This window comes from Lepidochelys kempii, chromosome 8, assembly GCF_965140265.1.
Source record: "Lepidochelys kempii isolate rLepKem1 chromosome 8, rLepKem1.hap2, whole genome shotgun sequence".
NCBI lineage: Eukaryota > Metazoa > Chordata > Testudines > Cheloniidae > Lepidochelys > Lepidochelys kempii.
In genome coordinates this window covers 1,137,104-1,156,601 of record NC_133263.1, presented here as the reverse complement: position 1 = coordinate 1,156,601, position 19,498 = coordinate 1,137,104, and the positions used below count along the sequence as shown (strand labels likewise).

The 19,498-nt window shown below is 67.2% G+C and overlaps 1 protein-coding gene across 2 annotated transcripts; it reads left to right on the top strand.

Moving 5' to 3' along the window:
- The first annotated feature begins 4,267 nt into the window (after positions 1-4,267).
- On the top strand, positions 4,268-18,709 carry FGFR4 (fibroblast growth factor receptor 4). Of its 2 annotated transcripts, none has more exons than XM_073355140.1 (18): positions 4,268-4,521; positions 6,209-6,346; positions 8,976-9,242; positions 9,527-9,613; positions 10,144-10,310; positions 10,550-10,673; positions 11,402-11,592; positions 11,912-12,050; positions 12,163-12,353; positions 12,947-13,092; positions 13,573-13,694; positions 13,786-13,896; positions 14,162-14,352; positions 15,624-15,746; positions 17,089-17,159; positions 17,418-17,555; positions 17,641-17,746; positions 17,865-18,709. In XM_073355140.1, the coding sequence occupies exons 1-18, from the start codon at positions 4,479-4,481 to the stop codon at positions 18,009-18,011; spliced, it is 2,502 nt and encodes an 833-aa protein (XP_073211241.1). In that variant the 5' UTR covers positions 4,268-4,478; the 3' UTR covers positions 18,012-18,709. The 2 variants fall into 2 exon arrangements, with proteins under 2 accessions (XP_073211241.1, XP_073211240.1); XM_073355139.1 differs by having other exon boundaries at positions 4,286-4,521; positions 12,160-12,353.
- Positions 18,710-19,498: the final 789 nt, after the last annotated feature.

Sequence of the window (19,498 nt, the reverse complement as noted above, 5' to 3'; positions counted from 1 at the left end):
ACTTGTGTCTGGCTCCGGACAGTGAACGATCTGGGGCAGGGGCTGCATATTTGATTTGTCTGCCCAGGACCGAGCACTGCTGGGTGTATAACCACTATCTGGAGTAACACTCAGCACTGAGACACCCACTCCTTGCGCCAGGAGCTGCACACACATTAACTGGGGGATTCATACTGTCGTTAAGGACCTGGATCATCCCTCTGCGTTGCTGCCTCGCGTGGAATCCAGCACTGTTACGTCCTGGCTCTTACAGTGAGTAACGGAGAAAATGGAAGTAAAATGAATGTTGTGAGTCACCCAGCCGTAGGGGACGCAGCCCAGCCTGCCCATCACGCGGAGTCGCCCGGCCGTAGGGGACGCAGCCCGGCCTGCCCATCACGCGGAGTCGCCCGGCTGTACGGACACAGCCCAAAGAAATGAGAAAAATCCAACGGGAAAGGACGCTTCTCAGCTGAGGCATGGGACTAAACCCGCCCAGCCAGCACTTTGGATTCCATACACATTTTAAGTCTCATTTGTTTCTATTTTCCTGGGTTGAAAATACCTTGAACAGAAAAGCATGATGTCCTATTTCCCCGCCCACCTCCCCAGTATCCCAAAGAAGCAGCAGTCTGAAAAGGCCTCAGTGCAGAGCAGATATGTCGTCGTTTCTGCAGGGTCACACAAAGAGAGCTAAGTTCCCAGGCTGGGCCCAGTGAACGGGCAAATCAAACCGGCAGCTGAACCTGCTCCCCACGGATAGCGCCAAGGTAGGCTCTGACGCTGGGTCCAAGGAAGGGCGCTGGGCCAGGAGTCAGGAGAGCTGGGGTCTGTTCCCGGCCCCATCCGGTGAGCTTGGGCAAATCACTTCCCCTTTCCGTGCCTCAGTAATAAATTAAAAGGAGGCCTTGCTCCTGTCGAGCCCTGTGCTCACGCCCAGCCAAGCACCAGCCTGGGCAGGGCTCCTTCCGGCTCGGGCTGCCAGCAGCGAGGCTATGGTATAGGGGTCCAATATGGCAAACAGCAGCTTGCTCATCCCTGCAAATTGTGTGTGTGGGGGGGGTGTCTCTGTGTGTGTTTCTGTGTGTGTGTTTGTGTCTTTGTGTGTATCTCTGTGTATGTGCAGTCTGTGCCTCTGTGTGTGTCCCTGGGTGTGTGTGCAGTGGGTGTGTGTCTCTGGGTGTGTGTGCAGTGTGGGCAGTGGGTGTGTGTCTCTGGGCGTGTGTGACCCGTAGGATGTCATGGGGGGGGGTCATAGCTGCAGGAGGGGCACAGGGCCCTGCCTATGCTACAGCAATAACTGCAGGTAAAAGTGGTCAGGGAACCGGTGCGTGGGGGGCCTTTTTGAACAGAATACGTCTGGTGCCCGTGTTGGGGAACCGCTGCGTGGCTGTGGCATGTGCCGTCAGGTCAGGGACCCGGGACTTAGCTGCCGTAAAGCTGTCGGGCTGGTACCTTTCAGCTCACTCCAGGGGAGGCTGGCGGGGGCTGGGGCGAGGGGGAGCTGACATCAAACTCCTCCCACAACTCCAGGACCTCACTGGAGAGACTCCCTTGAAGGGTTAAACAGGCCTCCAGGGGCAGGCCCCTCATGGTTAACCAAGCCGCAGCTCTCCCGGCCCTGACATGGGGCTCCTTGCCGCAGCCCTGGGGGGTCACCACACACGGACCCCTCTAGAGAAGACAGGGCCGGGGGGCACCTCTCTCTGCCTAGAGCCTGCACTGGCAGGTTTCCCCGTACAGCTGTACCGGTGTGGACACGGCTGGGCGGGGAGAGAAGGGCCGACGCCAATTTCTACGTGCCTGGATCGGGGTAACTGCAGCTGCCTCGGGTGCAGCTGGCATCGCGGGGTCACTGTGACCCGCACCGGCCACACAGCTGTGCCGCTTACGCTGGCCAGGGCAGAGCAGGCCAAGTGGCCACCCGGCTTGGTCCCACAGGAGGAGCTAGACCCTGTTCCTGGTGCTCGGTGACTTTCGTTCCCTGGGGCAGTGCAGGGGGCGTAAGGTGGGGGGGATGGAGCAGCACTGAGCCAGGCCAGCACAGAAACTGCAGCCGTCTTCCTATTCATGATCGGAGCCGGGAAAGGAGAAGGGACAAGGATACTGCAGCAGTTCCCCTCTTAGGCCGTCCGTCCCTGTGGAGCCCAGGGCCTGGGCTGGGGGCTGGGGCGGCCCTCAGGTGTCCGGTCCCCTAGTCCAGGCAAACTTCGAGACCGGTGGGGTTTGCATATCAAAAGGCCCAGTCTGGCCTGTGGAGTAGCGGTTCTGCCCCATGCAGCAGGGAGGGCCCTCGGCCCCAGGCCCCACAGTCATTAATGTGTTGGGCTAACACAGAGCAGACACAAAGGCCACAGATACCTGCGGGCCAGGAGCCAGCACATGGCCAGACTAAGGCCATTGATATGCAGCTGAAAGCAGGGCCAGGGCCCTGAGGCAGGAGGCAGAGCCCAGTTTGAAATGCCCGGTGGCGGGGGAAGATAACATGCAGCTGGATGGGGGCGGGTCGCTGAGATCCCTTTGGAATGTGAGTTTGTTTGGGTCCTGGGAGATTTAATCAAGCCCGGTGGGGCGGGTCAGGAAAGGCACTGGGTGTTGCCCTCTGCATCAGCCTGCATGTGCCCTTATGCCTTCCCCCCTCCCCTGCCGTGATATCTACAGAGCACATGGCAAGGGCTGGGCAGGCTGAGACCACCTGCATCAGCTCACTTCCTTGTGTCCTTCTGTCTGGCTCTTGTACCCACCTGGGGTCTCTTATTCATAGAGCTTAAGGGCAAAAGGAGCCATCCGACCACCATCGTTTGCACTCCTTCCTAGCACAGGCCGGGGGGGTTCACCCCCTTTCCCCTGCTTTGAGCCCAGTCACTTGGGTTTGGCTAAAGCATCTTCCAGGAAGGCACCAACCTGGCTCTGATGCCACTGAGGGACAGAGACTCCTCGTGGCCCTGGGGAGTTTGTCCTAGTGGCTGGTGGCCTAGATTCATATTTAGAGCTTGTGCACGTGGGGAACTGTCCTGGCCTCGCTGCGCTTGGGTGGGGATAGCACAGAGCGCTCCGGTGTGTCCCCAGGTGTGGAGCACTCTGGTGTGTCTCCGGGTGTGTCTCCGGGTGTGTCCCCAGGTGTGGAGCACTCTGGTGTGTCTCTGGGTGTGTCCCCGGGTGTGGAGCGCTCCGGTGTGTCTCCGGGTGTGTCTCCGGGTGTGTCCCCAGGTGTGGAGCACTCTGGTGTGTCTCCGGGTGTGTCTCTGGGTGTGGAGCGCTCTGTCTGTGGCCTGACCATACTTTGCTGCGGTTCCCCTGGTAATGGTTCCCCTGGAGACAAACCTGTGGACTGGAAACTCTTCTGGGCAGGGACCCGCCACTGACATGTTTACGTAGGGCCTAGCACAACTGGGCTCTGCCAGGTCCCAGACAAAGGCAGGGAAGTTCCAAGGGACGCAAGACACGATTTTCCAGAGGAGGGTGACTAGCCATGGGAATTGCCATGGGACGGGATGGATTCTTCTGCGCCTGGGGTCTTGGCATCCATCCAGACGGGCTCTCCGAGATCTGCCCCAGTCCCACACCCAAGCTGTTGGGCTCCACACACAAACCACGGGGTGGGTGGGGGAAGGTTCTCCAGCCTGCGTGATGCAGGTCAGACAGGATGATCTAACCCCCCTCTGGCCTGCCCAGGTGAGAATGGTCCTGAGCCTGCAGTTCTACCCCAGCCTGCCCCCAGCAAGCTGCTCGCTCAGCTAGTGAGTTAAAGGCCTGAAGCCAGTGGGGTCTGTCCCTCTGCATGTTTCCGCCTAAACACCAGATCCCTTTTGGAGCCCTGCCAGGCTCTTGTGATCTGAGATCTTGTGGCAGTGAGTTCCACAGACCAGGGTGCATTGTGTCAATGCGGTATGCTCTCTGCACACTCTGGGAAGGGGTGGGCAAAGGGCAGAAGAATCATAGGCCTGGGAGGGACTTCAGAAGGTTATCTAGTCCAGTCCCCCGCTCACCCCATCCATGGCAGCAGGGGAGAAAGGCTCCTGGCAGGCAGTGCGGTGCAGCCAGGGCTGGGGAAGCAGTGCCTCCCCCCAGCGACAGGTCCCTGCACAGGGGCCGTGCTCCCCATCCCTCCCTGCCTGGCTGGGCTAGGACCCCGCAGGGTAGCCCCGTTCCCTGCTGGCTGCAGCTCCCCCAGGCCCGCAGGGAGCAGGGCTCGGTCCCCAAGGCCGCCCCGGGGCAGGAATGCGGCTGACCCGAGCCTGAGCAGGGGCGGGGCGGGGGCGGCCCATTGTTGGCGCGGTGTAACCCGAGCGCTGCGCTCCACACGCCCAGCGGCCCCTCCTGCGCTGCCGCCAGAGGCGGGGAGCCGGCGCCGGGAGCTGCAGAGCGCGGCCAGGGCGCCCGGGGGAAGGAACCAGCCCGGCTGCGCGCAAGGGGCTCCCGGCAGCTCCAGCCCAGACCCCCAGCGCGGCACCGCGGGAGAGGATCGGCCCCTTCCCGAGCCTCCGGGATGCGGAGGGATGGAGCCCGGCCCTAGAGCCCCGCAGCGGGGAGCCGGCGGCGGTGAGGGGTCGGGGAGCCGGGGGCTGGTGGCCGGGCGCTGGTGGCCGGGGGCTGGTGGCAGGGAGCGGTGGGGGGCCGGAGGGGGGCTGGTGGCAGGGAGCGGTGGGGGGCCGGAGGGGGGCCGGGGGCTGGTGGCAGGGAGCGGAGGGGGGCCGGGGGCTGGTGGCAGGGAGCGGAGGGGGGCCGGAGGGGGGCCGGGCGCTGGTGGCAGGGAGCGGTGGGGGGCCGGGGGCGGAGGGGGGCCGGGGGCTGGTGGCAGGGAGCGGTGGGGGGCCGGAGGGGGGCCGGGGGCTGGTGGCAGGGAGCGGTGGGGGGCCGGGGGCTGGTGGCAGGGGGCTGGTGGCAGGGAGCGGTGGGGGGCCGGAGGGGGGCCGGGGGCTGGTGGCAGGGAGCGGAGGGGGGCCGGAGGGGGGCCGGGGGCTGGTGGCAGGGAGCGGAGGGGGGCCGGAGGGGGGCCGGGCGCTGGTGGCAGGGAGCGGTGGGGGGCCGGGGGCTGGAGGGGGGCTGGTGGCAGGGCGGGCGGGCGGGCGGGCGGGCACCCCGGGGCCGCTGGACTCGCCCGGGGGCAGCAGAAAAGGGAAACTTTCTTGTGCCGGTTGCTTGAGCTCCGCTCCGGGGGCCGGGAGCTGCGGAGCGGGGAGCTCCCCGGGAGCCCGGGCGGGGCCGGCGGACTTTGCCCGTGTCCTGCAGCAACGGGGTCTGTAAATCTGTGACCAGCCGCGCCGGGCGCTGGAAGCCTTTGTCAGGCAGATTAACCATTAAACTGGCCGGCCGCCCCGCGGCTCCCCCCATGGGCGCTGGAACCTGGGTGCGGGGGGGCGCTGCCCCCCGGCGATTCCATCACATCTAGGGTCTGAGTTTGGTTCCCTGGCCCTCGGCGCCCCTGCTCCCCGGTCACCCCACCCAGACACGGGGAGCCCCCAGGCGCGCCCAGGCTGCCCGGCCAGGGGCAGTGGAACCGGGGGGCGGGCAGCCCTTGTTCCCGCAGTGGCCGGTGGGCTGGGGGCGAGTCCGGGCTGGTGCTGGCTGGAGGGAGCGGCCGGGGCTGGGCTGGGCTGGTTCCCCCGCGCCCTGCCTGCGCCCAGCGCTGTGACGGGGCAGGGGATGGGGAGACAGTGGGGGGAGCGGTCACCAGTGCGATCTCGCAGCCCCGGTCCCATGCCCTGACTGGTGGTGGAGGGGACCCTGTCTCCTGGAAGCGCCTGGTTCTCCCAGCCTTGGCTGGAGCCAGCTCCATGGGGTGACTCTTCCCCCCCCACCCGCACCCTCCTTCCTGCTGGGATAACTCGGATTGTCCCAGGGTGTCCAGGACACCGAGGCAGCCCCCTGCCCTCCCACTGGCTCCTGGATCCCTGCTCTGCCCGCGCTGACCCTGTTCTGAAGTAGCTCTGGGAGAGCAGTGTCCGCCAGGCTGGCACACCCCTGCCTGGGGGCCAAATGCTGCCAGCCCCCTGCAGGAAGGGTGGAGGGGTCCTCTTGGGCCCACACCCTCCCTCCAGGCCCTTGCCCGCTCCGGATGGAGCGGAATGGAAGGGGTTAACAGCTCAGCTCGTGGTGGGGAGTCTGCATTGCCCCCCTGCGGCGGGGGTTGAGGCTCTGGGGGTTCCCCGGGGGCTGGAACACTCGGGGTGCGAGCAGGTTGTGGCCGCGGCAGGCTAAGTGGCTCTCTCTGGCCCTGTGTTTTCAGGCTGTGAGGGCTCAAGGCTGAGCCAGGAAAGGAAGGGCAGGAAGATGCAGCCACTGCCCTGTGCCCTGCTGAGCCTCCTGGCAGCGGTGACAACAGGGGCTCAAGCAGCTGCTTCCCCAGGAAGGACAATGGAGCCAGGTATGAAAGGCCAGAGAGGGGCCTGGCGCAGGCAGGACAGAGCCCGGGGGTGAGGGGAGCTGGGAGGAAGGACCAGGGGTAGCCTGGGAGCCCGCAGAGCTGCCGGGAGCAGGGGGAAATAGCTGGAGTCCCAGCCTAGTTCTTAGCACTCGGGCCTGGGGCCGTGCGGGTAGGTGTGCATGGCACACAGGCGTGTGCAAGAACGGGGCGGTGGCACGGAGTGTGTGCCCAGCACGGGGAGGCGCTGCTCAGAGGCGGGTACCACCACGAGTATCGAGTGGCCGCAGGCTCCAGTGGCCGCAGGCTCCAGGCCGGCTCCTGTTGCACGAGGCCCGGTGCAGACAGATGGTGCAGTTCAGCGCTATGGGGGTCGCACTGTGCTCCAGCCAGGCGTGGGGCACAGCTGGGCAGCTTTGCTGAGGTTTTTCTGTCTTTCTCCTGGCGCTCGGCTGAGTAGCCCACCTAGGATGCCGGGAACTTCCGAGCAGCTTGATTGGTGCTTGGTTCCTGGGTGGTGCTTGGGAGGTGCCCAGTGAGACCCTCACAGGACGGAGGGTTAGTTAGTATTGTGGTAACAGCCAGAGACCTCAGCTCAGGGGGCACCGACTTGGCTTTTCAAAGCCCTCAGCTAATGGAGCGTTTGGCCCTGGCCCTTCCCCAGGGGCCCAGAGTCTGGCTCCTCGAGGCTGGGCCAAGAGGAGCCCTTTCGCCTCAGACCTGGCAGCTGGCTTTGGAGCGGTTATTTGTCTTGCGGGCTGTGGGCGGGTTCAGGCTCCTGATAACTCTGCTCTCAGGCTGTGATCTGGTGTCAGCCACTGAGCCCCAAGCCAGCAGCTGATGGAGAAACTGCTTGAATGATAAAACCTCCCTCCCACCCCATCTCCTGGGTCTGCCCGAGCAAGGCCCTGGCCCTGGCCCTGCAGTGGAGTGAGCCAGGCCGGCAGCTGGAGACACTCGTTATGGATTCTCTGGCTTTGTTCAGGACGCGTCCTGGTTAAAGTGTGGTTCTGGGGGACTTGGGGTCAGCTCTCATTGGCTCTGACTCCAGATCAAACCTGCTCCATTTACACACAAAGCAGCCAGCCCCGCAGACCCTTGACATCTGGCCCCTTCTTCCCTCTCCTCATCTGCAGCCCTAAGGGTTCTCAGTCACCACGCCTGGGGCAGAACGGACTCACTCCCCTCACTCTGCAGGGCTAGCAGGAGCCGGGAGCTGGTCGGGGTGGGAGGGAATCCCCCTCGCCCCCCTCTGGCGTGCCGTGAGGGGGCAGGCAGCCGAACAGAGCAGCGCCTGGCCGGGGATGGGCAGGGCCCTTCGGAGGGGATAGGTGGTGTCCGGTCTGGAGATCAGCTGAGAGAACTCCGGCAAGGTCAGGGCCAGTCAGGGGCAGCAAGAGAGGGGCTGGGTGGGGCCATGGTGCAGCGAGCTGTGGGGTGGGGGAGTGCCCGCCCGCCAGGTTCCCATGGCCCTGCTTTGCGGGGGTGTCACCAGAGCAATTACGGTTCAAATCCAGGTTAGACAAACAGGCCGCGGGAAGTGCTGGAGGCAGCTAAGTGTGAAAACCCGTCACTCCCGCTGGCCATTCCCAGCTGGGAGCCCTCCCGCCCCAGCCCTGGCAGCGCTGGGGAGGGGGCGGGGGGGCTAAATGCTGCTCCCCTGTGCTGGCTGCTGCACCAGTGCTCTCCTCAGCCCTGCCAAGGGGGCCGGGGCTGGGCCCAGGCAGAGCATGGGAAGGGGAAGAAAATGGGCCCCGCTGGAGGTCAGACGGGAAGAGGGGCTGGCGGGGGAGGAGCCGCAGTCCCTGGCTGCCTGAGGGGTCCATTTGGGAGCCTGTCAAGCAGCCAGCTGAGGGATGTCTCTGTCTGGGTGCCCTGGAGGCCGGGAGGGGGCACGTGCAGAGCTCCCTTCTCGGCAGGGCCGGTGCAGAGAGCTGGGCTGGGGGTTCGGCTGAACGCGAGGAGGCTCTGCAGCAGGAGATCGGGGGTGCTGTCAATGGGAGAAGGCTGCGGGCAGGGGGTGATGGCACCCGCCCTGAGTGGGGATCCTGGGCCCTTGGCCCCCAGTGTTAATGCTGGGCATGCCCCATGCCAAGGGCCTCTGGAAAGGGGAGCCAATGCCACGGGCAGCCTGGCTCTAGGATCCAGAAAACCAGCCCCCAACACCTACCCTGTGCTGGCCACACAGGGGCCCAGGCCCTGGCCTTGGAGCGCTGCGGAGAGGAGGGAGCAGGCCATGTGGCCTGGGCTCGTCAGCTGGCTGTGTGTGGGGCCCGGGGGCAGCAGTAAGTCCATGCCAACCAGTGGCTGCTGATTAAAGCCTCTTATCTCTGGGCTGTCTGCCCAGGGCAGGGTCCATGCTCCTGCCTGTGGCTCCTCACGTGCTTGGAAATGCCACCGCAGGACACGCTGCCCCCATCTGCCCTGGCTTGTCCATTGCAGAGGGTGGAAGGAGCAGCTGCTTGGGGCCTGCCTGGGGCAGAGGTCCCACTTGGCTGCCCCGGCCCATGGCTGGCCTCTCCGCAGGGTGTCAGTGTGGTGGGGAGCTGGGGGAGCCTGCTGAGCTTGTCTGTGGAGGGATGAGCTGCCTGCGGGCCCTGGCGCTCAGCTGTGTCCCCTCTGTGCTGGGCAGCGCTGTTTGAGAGCCGCCTGCTGGAGACGGAGGAGGAGCACCTCCTGCTGGACCCCGGCCACGTGCTGAAGCTTCACTGCGATGCCAACCACAGCCTGGACGTCGCCTGGTACAAGGAGGCCAAGCAGCTCTTCCCAGGCGGGCGCGTCCGCATCTGGCAGCGCACGCTGGAGATTGCCGAGGTCGCCTACGAGGACTCGGGGCTCTATGTGTGCCGGGCGCAGGACACTGGCCAGAGTCTGCACAACTTCACCATCTCCGTTGTGGGTGAGAGCCCCGGGCAGGTGGGCCCGTCCTGCCCCACTCCCCGCAGCACCCCCTGCTGGGAGAGCCCAGGATCAGCCTACCTGGGAACGCTCCCCCCCCACCCGCACTCCCCAAGCCAGCCAGTGCTCCTGCCCCGCTCCTGGCAGCATCCCCTGCTTGGTCTGGAGTAGCTGGGTACACTCTCCAAAGCCAGTGCCCTGCCCCACCCCAAAGAACTGGGGCTGGAGTAGCCGGGAGCTCCCCGGCAGCAGGAATGTGACCCCTCTTGTAACACTTTCCTTCAGACTCGCTGGCCTCAGGTGATGATGACGAAGACAGCAACGGGGACAGGTCCCTCGGTGATTCAAACGAGGAGCCCACTTACCGCAGAGGTCAGTCCCGGGGCTAGCTGCCTGCATGGCAGGGGCTGTCCTGAGCCCCCAGCTCTGCTGGAGCAAGAGACGAGGGAAAAGGAGTTTGGTGTTGGGTTATTCAAGCTGCCAGGAGTGCAGGGCACCCTGCCCGTACGCCTCTTTCTCTGCAGGAACATTGCTGTGCCCCTCCCATCAGCCCCCATGTGCTTGGCAGCCTCTGTGTGTCACCCACGGCAGGCGGCTGGACGGGGCCATGTCCTGGCCTGTGCTCAGCTGCCCAGGGTTCCCGGGTTACGCTCTGTGCCTGGGGCAGAGGGCAGTGCTGGGGGAGTGCTGCTGCACCTGCCGGATGGCTTTGCAGGCCTCTTCCTTGCTGCCCCAGGGTTCGATACATGGGAGGTTTGGAGGAGTTGGAGCACGGCCTTGCCGCAGGATGGGCTGGGTCCCTGGGCACAGCGCCGTGCACTCTCCAAGCCCTGGTGCTTGGCACTGGGAACGTCTCCCGACCCTGGGGCTAATGGCCGTCAATCGTGCGATGTCTTCCTCAGCCCCGTATTGGACACAGCCTCACCGGATGGATAAGAAGCTGTATGCTGTCCCTGCGGGAAACACCGTCAAGTTCCGCTGCCCGGCGTCGGGGAGTCCCAGCCCCAGCATCCGCTGGCTAAAGAACGGGCGGGAGTTCCGGGGGGAGCACCGCATCGGCGGGATTCGGGTAAGCGTGATCCCAGGGAGCCAATCGGAGCTGTCACCTCTCCTCCCTTGGGCTCTCCCCCGGTCCCCTGGAGGCCTCTGGCTGAGATCAGAGCTTCCTGTAACCAGGCGCTGCCTCTGAGCCGAGCCCTCCGGGATAAGGGGAAGGCTTCTGCCTGCCGGCTCCATGGGGGGCTCTGCTGGGCACCGGGTGCCGTCTGCCTCCCCTCACCTGGTGCTTGTGTCCCCATCTCTCTGCAGCTCCGGCCCCAGCACTGGAGCTTGGTCATGGAGAGCGTGGTGCCTTCCGACCGGGGGAACTACACCTGCCTGGTGGAGAACCAGGCTGGCAGCATCTGGTACAGCTACTTGCTGGACGTGTTAGGTGAGGCCTTTCCCTGTGCCAGGGCAGCCCTGGCTCACAGCAGTAGGAGGGGACACTGACTCTAGGACTTCCCCATTCAAGTGCTGCCTGGTGCAGACTAACGGGGGCTGTACTAACGAGGGAACACGAACGAGGGGTCTGTGTCCCTGTCAGGGGCCGTCCCCATGCAGCCTGGGAGCAGACCAGACGCCTGGGTGCAGGGTCACTGATCCCAAAACTTCACAGCGCGTTGGGGATCATCTGGGTCCTGGCATCAAATGAAAGCAACTAACCCCCAGCCAGGACCTGCCTCCTGCCCCTCTCTGGCCCTCCTCTTCTGGCTGCTGCAGGCCTGGAGGAATTCCCGGCCAGGCGGTGGTGCTGGGCTGGCAAGGTGTCTGCGGCAGCCATGGGTAATGGTAGAGGAGAGTCAGCCGCCAGGGCGAGGAGGGAGGTGGACAGACAGGCAAGAGACATGCTCTGACCTGAGTGAGCAGCTGGGTGCTGCAGCGGGGGAGGGAGGGGGCTCCCGTCTGACCCCTGGGGAAGAGGTACAGAGGGGCTGTGACCGCCCCAGGGCATGGAGGGAGTTGGTGACACAAACCAGGTGCCCTGCCTGCTAGTGCCCTGCTCTGCCCACTTGGCCGGGGCCCCCTGCGGCGGCTGGCGCATGGCGCGTGCGGAGCAGAGTTGGCCCTGCTGCAGGCTGTCCAGCTGGGCGATGCTGCTCTCTTCTTCCCTCCCGGCAGAGAGGTCCCCGCACAGGCCCATCCTGCAGGCCGGGCTGCCTGCCAACACCACGGCGGTGGTGGGCAGCGACGTGGAGTTCTTCTGCAAGGTGTACAGCGACGCCCAGCCCCACATCCAGTGGCTCAGACACATCGAGGTGAACGGCAGCAGCTTCGGCCCCGACGGGGTGCCCTACGTCCAAGTGCTCAAGGTAACTGCCCGGGCCAGCCCCTCCTGGTGCAGGGCGCTGGCTCTCTGGGCCGCACGTGGCCCCCAGGGCCCCGGTGGGACTCGAGGCAGCCTGGGGGCGGGGAGCAGTGGGAGGAGTCCCAGACCTAGGGGCAGCAAGGTATCCTCTAGGGGCTCTGGCCGGGCAGGCTCAGCCTGGGTCCATGGAGCTCAGCGCCCCACCGCCATGGGAAAGAATCAGCTGCCCGCTGGGGCCCCTTTGCCCTGCAGCCCAGCTTGAGGAGGAGGCCAGGGCCCGTGTGTGGGGTTGGGCCCTGATGCTGCGGCTCTGACCCCCGCAGACAGCCGACATTAACAGCTCGGAGGTGGAGGTGCTGCACCTGCACAATGTCTCCAGGGAGGATGCTGGGGAATACACCTGCCTGGCCGGGAACTCCATCGGCCTGTCCTACCAGTCAGCCTGGCTCACCGTGCTGCCAGGTAAGGCTGGGGGGCTGGGAGAGCTCCGGCCATGGCAGGGTCCCCACCTGCCGAGACCCCGGGTGTGCGGGGCGGAGCAGGGCCCAGGCTCACTGGCTTCGCTCTCCAGCAGAGGAGCTGGGGCGGGAGGTGGAGGCCCCCGAGACCAAGTACACCGACATCGTCATCTACACGTCGGGCTCCCTGGCTGTGGCCATGGCTGCCGTCATCGTGGTGCTGTGCCGCATGCAGACCCAGCCCAGCAAACAGCCCCTGGAGCCCATGGCCGTTCACAAGCTCTCCAAATTCCCGCTCATCAGACAGGTACGTCCGGGGCACGGGGGGCCTGCGAGCCCCCAGCAGATCTTGGACACTGCGCGTTGGGCACAGCCCTCTGCTGAGTCTGCAGGGCGAGGGCCCGGCCGCGGTGTGTGCATGGTACTGCCCTGCCCTGCGCCTGGCTGCAACCTCCCGCTGCGGCTGTGCCCTGCGATGCACCTCTTCCCCCCCTCTCCCCCGCCGAGCCGAGCCGAGCCGAGCCCTGCAACCGCTCCCCCCTCTCCCCGGCCCAGCCGTGCCCTGCAACCCCTTCCCCCTCTCCCCCGCTGAGCCCAGCCGTGCCCTGCAACCCCTTCCCCCCTCTCCTCCGCCGAGCCGAGCCGTGCCCTGCAACCCCTTCCCCCCACTCCCCTGCCCAGCCGTGCCCTGCAACCCCTTCCCCCCACTCCCCTGCCCAGCCGTGCCCTGCACGGCAACCCCTTCCTCCCTCTCTCCTGCCCCTCCTCCAACCATGCCCTGCACTGCAGTCTCTTCTCCCCCAGCTCCGGGGCTGTTCCCTGCACTGCAAACAACCTCTCCCCCCAGCGCTCCCCGGTTTGGCCTGGTGGTGACAGCGGGTCTCTTGGGCTCTCCCTCAGTTCTCCTTGGACTCAAGCTGCTCAGGAAAGTCCAGCACGTCCCTGATGCGCGTCACCCGCCTCTCGTCCAGCTGCACCCCGATGCTGGCCGGGGTCCTGGAGCTTGACCTGCCGCTGGACTCCACGTGGGAGTTCCCCCGAGACAAGTAGGGCCCTGCGCTGCTCTCGGCAGGCCCCAGGGCCGCGCGAAGGCAGGCATGGTGACGGATCACCTAGCACTGCCCTGCTGCAGGGGGGCTGGGGCTGGGGCCCGGGCAGACAGACAGACAGATCTGGGCCTGGATTATCGTTTGCCTCAAAGAGCCATTCACAGAGCGAGGGCCCAGCGGAGCAGGGCAGGAGACCCGGGGCCTGCCCCAGCCTCTGCCACTGGCTCCCTGCATGACCCTGGGACATGGGCTCTGGGTCGCTTTACTGAGAGCTCGTTCCGGCTTCTCAGCCTCCTGCCACTGGCTCCCTGCATGGCCCTGGGACACAGGCAGGCTTTGAGGAGGGGAGGTGCAGCCCCCGGCCGGTCTGGATTTTCTCTGGTGTGCTCCGTGCACCGCACAGCTGTGCGTGGGGAGGGCCGGGGACGCTTCCTCCCCTCCCTCTCCCGCTCACGGGAGTCTCTGTCCGTTCCGCAGGCTGGTGCTGGGCAAGCCCCTGGGAGAAGGCTGCTTTGGCCAGGTGGTGCGAGCAGAGGCCTATGGGCTGGACAGAGCCGGGCCGGACAGAGCTCTTACTGTGGCTGTGAAGATGCTCAAAGGTAACGGGGCTGCGCGGGGCAGTGTCCCAGGGCTGAGCCCCGGGTACGCAGGTTCCCTGCCCTGCACAGTGACCTTCTCCCTCTCCCCCAGACAACGCCACAGACAAGGACCTGGCCGACCTGATCTCTGAGATGGAGATGATGAAACTGATGGACAAGCACAAAAACATCATCAACCTGCTGGGGGTCTGCACACAGGACGGTGAGGGGCTGCCACGCTTCGGGGGCGGGCAGGGGCTGCTGGGGGGGGTGTTTATATTCACGGAAGGGGGGTTCACTGCCATGCTTGGGGCGGGCGGGACTGCTGGGAGGTCGGGGGGGCTGCTGAACTCAAAGTGGGGGTGGAGCAGACTGAGCTTGAGGCGGATGGGGGGGTGCTGCCACCCTTTGGAGGGGGGTTGTGCCTTGCGGGGGGGTGAGGGGTGCCCCAGCGACCCTAAGCCCCACCGGATGGTCCGGCTCCACAGGGCCACTGTACGTGCTGGTGGAATTTGCCTCCAAGGGGAACCTGCGGGAGTTCCTGCGTGCCCGGCGCCCCCCCACGCCTGACTACACCTTCGACGTCAGCGCCATGCCCGAGGAGCAGCTCTCCTTCAAGGACTTGGTCTCCTGCGGCTACCAGGTGGCCCGTGGCATGGAGTATCTGGAGTCAAAGAGGGTAAGGCCCTGGCTCCAGGGCACCGGCTGGGATTGGGGGTGGCCCTGGCTCCGGGGCGCCGGCTGGGATTGGGGGCGGCCCTGGCTCTGGGGGCGCCGGCTGGGAATGGGGGCGTCCCTGGCTCGGGGGGCGCCGGCTGGGATTGGGGGCGGCCCTGGCTCTGGGGGCGCCGGCTGGGATTGGGGGCGGCTCTGGCTCCGGGGCGCTGGCTGGGAATGGGGGCGTCCCTGGCTCGGGGGCTCCGGCTGGGAATGGGGGCAGCCCTGGCTCCAGCTGGGAATGGGGGCGGCCCTGGCTCTGGGGGTGCTGGCTGGGAATGGAGGCGGCCCTGGCTCTGGGGGCTCCAGGGCACCGGCTGGGAATGGGGGTGGCCCTGGCTCCGGGGCACCGGCTGGGATTGGGGGTGGCCCTGGCTCTGGGGGCGCCGGCTGGGATTGGGGGCGGCCCTGGCTCTGGGGACGCCGGCTGGGAATGGGGGCGTCCCTGGCTCGGGGGCTCCGGCTGGGAATGGGGGCGGCCCTGGCTCCAGCTGGGAATGGGTGCTGCTCTGGCTCTGGGGGCGCTGGCTGGGAATGGGAGGGCTCTGGCTCTGGGGGCGCCGGCTGGGAATGGGGGCGGCCCTGGCTCTGGGGGCGCCGGCTGGGAATGGGGGCGGCCCTGGCTCTGGGGGCGCCGGCTGGGAATGGGGGCGGCCCTGGCTCTGGGGGCGCCGGCTGGGAATGGGGGCGGCCCTGGCTCCGGGGCGCTGACTGGGAATGGGGGGGCCCTGGCTCCCGGCAGACTGAGCAGCATTCCTCCTGCAGGAGGGGACGGGGGTTGCCATCAGGGAAGTCCCAGCCAGCTGGCCTGCTCCAGCTTCTCTGCTGGGCCTTATGGGGGGCAAAGGGGGCTGTGTGCTGTTGAATGCAGGGAACCCAGGGGGTTGCCCATAGCCGAGGTCGTGGCACAAACCACTCTCAGTGGAACAGCTCCCCACACGTCTCCCTGCTCTGGGCCACGGCGCTTGGGGGAGGCCACTGAAGAGTTAACACGCCCTGGCCCAGAGCGTCCCCCTCCCCCAGCCCATCACAGGAGCCTGGCTGGGACCCGGCTCTGCCAGGCAGCTACTGGGGGGCAGCAGGTGCTGGGCTCAGGCAGCGCCCGGGGGGGGCAGGAGGCTCCTGGCCCCTGGAGCGGAGGTCGTGGGAGAGACGTATTTGGCCAGGCCCCCGCTGAGGGTGTCGGGCTGCAGCACGCGCCCCCCCCGGCCCTGAGCTGCCCCCTCCCTGCAGTGCATCCACAGGGACCTGGCCGCCCGCAATGTGCTGGTCACCGAGGAGAACGTGCTGAAAATCGCAGACTTCGGCCTGGCCCGGGACGTCCACCACATCGACTACTATAAAAAGACCAGCAACGTGAGTGCGGTGGGGTGGGAGGGGGGGGAGGAGGGTGGGGCGGTGTCAAGGGAGGGGGGTGTGGTGGGATGAGGGGTGGGGGGTGCCGAGGGAGGGGGGTGTGGTGGGATGAGGGGAGGGGTGGGGGGTGCCGAGGGAGGGGGGTGGAGTGGGACGAGGGGAGGGCCGGGGGTGCTGAGGGCCGGGAGGGTTGTGGGGAGGGGCGGGGGGTGCCGAGGGAGGGGTGGGGGTGGGACGAGGGGAGGGCCGGGAGGGTTGTGGGGAGGGACGGGGGGTGCCGAGGGAGGGGTGGGGGAGGGACGAGGGGAGGGACGGGAGGATTGCGGGGAGGGGCGGGGGGTGCCGAGGGAGGGGTGGGGGAGGGACGAGGGGAGGGCCGGGAGGGTTGCGGGGAGGGGTGGGGGTGGGACGAGGGGAGGGCCGGGAGTGGGACGAGGGGAGGGGTTGGGGGTGCTGAGGGAGGGGTGGGGGTGGGACGAGGGGAGGGCCGGGAGGGTTGCGGGGAGGGGCGGGGGGTGCCGAGGGAGGGGTGGGACGGGGACGAGGGGAGGGCCGGGAGGGTTGTGGGGAGGGGCGGGGGTGGGACGAGGGGAGGGGTGGGGGGTGCCGAGGGAGGGGTGGGGGTGGGACGAGGGGAGGGCCGGGAGGGTTGTGGGGAGGGGTGGGGGTGGGACGAGGGGAGGGCCGGGAGGTGCCGAGGGAGGGGTGGGGGAGGGATGAGGGGAGGGCCGGGAGGGGCAGGGGAGGGGCGGGGGGTGCCGAGGGAGGGGTGGGGGTGGGACGAGGGGAGGGCCGGGAGGGGCAGGGGAGGGGCGGGGGGTGCTGAGGGAGGGGTGGGGGTGGGACGAGGGGAGGGCCGGGGGTGATGAGGGCCGGGAGGGTTGAGGGGAGGGGCAGGGGGTGCCGAGGGAGGGGTGGGGGTGGGACGAGGGGAAGGGCGGGGGGTGCTGAGGGCCGGGAGGGTTGAGGGGAGGGGCGGGGGGTGCCGAGGGAGGGGTGGGGGTGGGATGAGGGGAGGGCCGGGAGGATTGCGGGGAGGGGCGGGGGGTGCCGAGGGAGGGGTGGGGGTGGGACGAGGGGAGGGCCGGCAGGGTTGTGGGGAGGGGCAGGGGGTGCCGAGGGAGGGGTGGGGGAGGGACGAGGGGAGGGCCGGGAGGATTGCGGGGAGGGGCGGGGGGTGCCGAGGGAGGGGTGGGGGTGGGATGAGGGGAAGGGCGGGGGGTGCCGAGGGCGGGATGGGGGTAGGGGAGGGCCGGGGGGTGCCCAGGGCCGGGAGGGTTGCGGGGAGAGGTCTCGCCTCACAGCAGCAGCCGTGGGCTGAGGGCTTTTCGTCTCCCTGCAGGGCCGGCTGCCCGTGAAGTGGATGGCACCCGAGGCCCTGTTCGACAGAGTGTACACGCACCAGAGCGACGTGTGAGTCCGGCTGCGCTGCCAGGGGCCGGGCCTGGCGTGAGGGGGCTGGGGGCCTTGGGCCCGCGGGCAGCCCCCGCCGGGGCTAGCTGGGACTGTGCACACAGCAAGGCGTCGAGTGTGCCCCGTTCTCTGCGTAACGGAGGCCAGACGGGCACCCCCAGCCCGCGGCCCTGTGACTGGCGGATGTTCCAGTGACAGTGCCCTGCCCACGGTGCCTGTCCGAGCCCCACGCTGGGCTGACGCTTGCCCTGTTCCTAGGTGGTCCTTTGGGGTTCTGATGTGGGAGATCTTCACGCTGGGGGGCTCCCCGTACCCTGGGATCCCGGTGGAAGAACTCTTCAAGCTGCTGAAGGAAGGGCACCGCATGGACAAGCCCTCCAACTGCACCCACGAGCTGTGAGTACCCGCGCTGCCCGCTGGCATGGGGGGCGGGGGCGGGTTCCTCTGGCTGACGGCTCTCTGCTCTGCCCTGCCTTGCCAGGTACATGCTGATGAGGGAGTGCTGGCATGCTGTCCCCTCCCAGCGCCCCACCTTCAAGCAGCTGGTGGAAGGGCTGGACAAGATCCTGGCAGCTGTCTCGGAGGAGGTAGGTTTGCAGAGCAGGCAGGTGCTGTGTGCGTGGCACAGGAAGGTGGCCAGCGAGTTCCTGGCTTGTCTCTGGGGGGCACGCTCCCTGCGATGCTGACGGCTCTTCCCTCCCACAGTACCTGGACCTGTCCATGCCCTTCGAGCAGTACTCGCCCTCCTGCGAGGACACCACCAGCACCTGCTCCTCCGACGACTCCGTCTTCACCCACGACCCCCTGCCCATCACTCCCCGCCTCTTCTCCTACCGCAGCGTGAGGACGTGAGGGGCCGCCAGGCACTGGCGTGGCTGCCCAGGGCACCTTGGCTCTGGGGGTTGGACAGCCTGGCAGTGGGGCTGGGAATGACGAGGCAGTTCTTCTGGCACTTCCCCTCCTCCCCACCGCAGGGCCCTGGAGAGAGCTGAGCAGCCCGAGTCTGTGAGCCACGGGCGCCCCCGCCCCCTCCATCCCAGCCCCTGGACCTGCTCCTTGTGAGGGGTTGGCCTCGGCTGGCCTGGGGACTTCCATGGGCCCCCCAGCCTCCAGCTGGCGTCTGCCCTCCAGGCCGTCAGGGCACCCTGGGCCTTCGCACGCTGCCCAGCCCCCAAATGTGCTAGCTGGGCCCCGAACCCAACGCCGCCTTCTGCAGGGTAGAGTGAACTCACGTTCGCCCCTGGGCAAGGGGGGCAGCCCGGGGCGTGGGCGTGGTGCCCAGTGGGGCTGCCTGGGGCCACCCACAGGCCTCGCCCAGGAAACTCTGCTTGTTTTGTTTGATGTCATTTTTAACCATATTTTTGTGATACTGTGCCGGTGGGAGCCAGGTGTACGTGCACACACGCACTGGGAGTGCCCTGCCCAGGGCCCAGCCAGCCGCCCCCCACAGCCCACCCAGCCCTGTACATAGCTAGAGAGAGGAATATTTATGTACATAGCGTCTCTAATGCACATGAAAGATCGCCTGGATAAATTATTTTTGGAATAGAGCCTCTTGCTGGAGGTTTCTTGGCTGCCTCTGGGGAGGGGTGGGGGCTGCTGCTCCATGCACCGAGCCCGGGTGTCGGGCCCAGCCTGGACCCTTCCCATGGTGACCTGGGGCTTGGACACGTCTCCCAGAGCCCCCTCCTTCCTCGCCCTGCGCTGCTTCCGCAGTGTTGCGGGCATTTCTGCCAGGCCCTCAGCCCGGGCTTCCGGCTGCAGGCACAGCTTCCGTGTCCAGCCGGCATCCTCCGCCCCGGGCAGGCCTGGAGCCTTGCCCCTGCCGGGTCTCCCCCTTGGCCATGGAGCCCCCTCCGCCTCACCCTCGCTGGAGGGTTTTGCCTCTGCCTGTGGGACCGCCCAAGCAAGCGACGGGCTCCTTTGGGCTGGGCACCATCTCTGGGGTCAGGGACTCGTCCTGGCTCGTCGGCCCCGGGCCTGCTCTCGTCCTCGGCTTGTCTGAAAGTGGGCTCAGCCGGAGGGGCGTGGGGGCAATGCTGCCTGGGGCCGGGCAGCACCTTGCTCAGTGGGGTGGGGGAGGCACGCCCCTCCCCCCCCGGGACACCACTGGAACCTGCGGCAGGGAGGGACAGAAACCTTCGCCCTCAGCGGCTGCGTCGTGTCCCTGGGGGTCGGGGCACAGATCCTGGCAGGCAGGAGTGTAGGGCGCAGGCAGGGCTGCGATGGGAACGGGAGGCCAAAGGCTCCCTGGTCAGAGGTGGCCAGTTCTGCCCCTTGGGGAGCCTGGCTGCTGGGAACCCCTCTGGCTCCGTGCGCCCTGGCGACTCCAGGGCAGA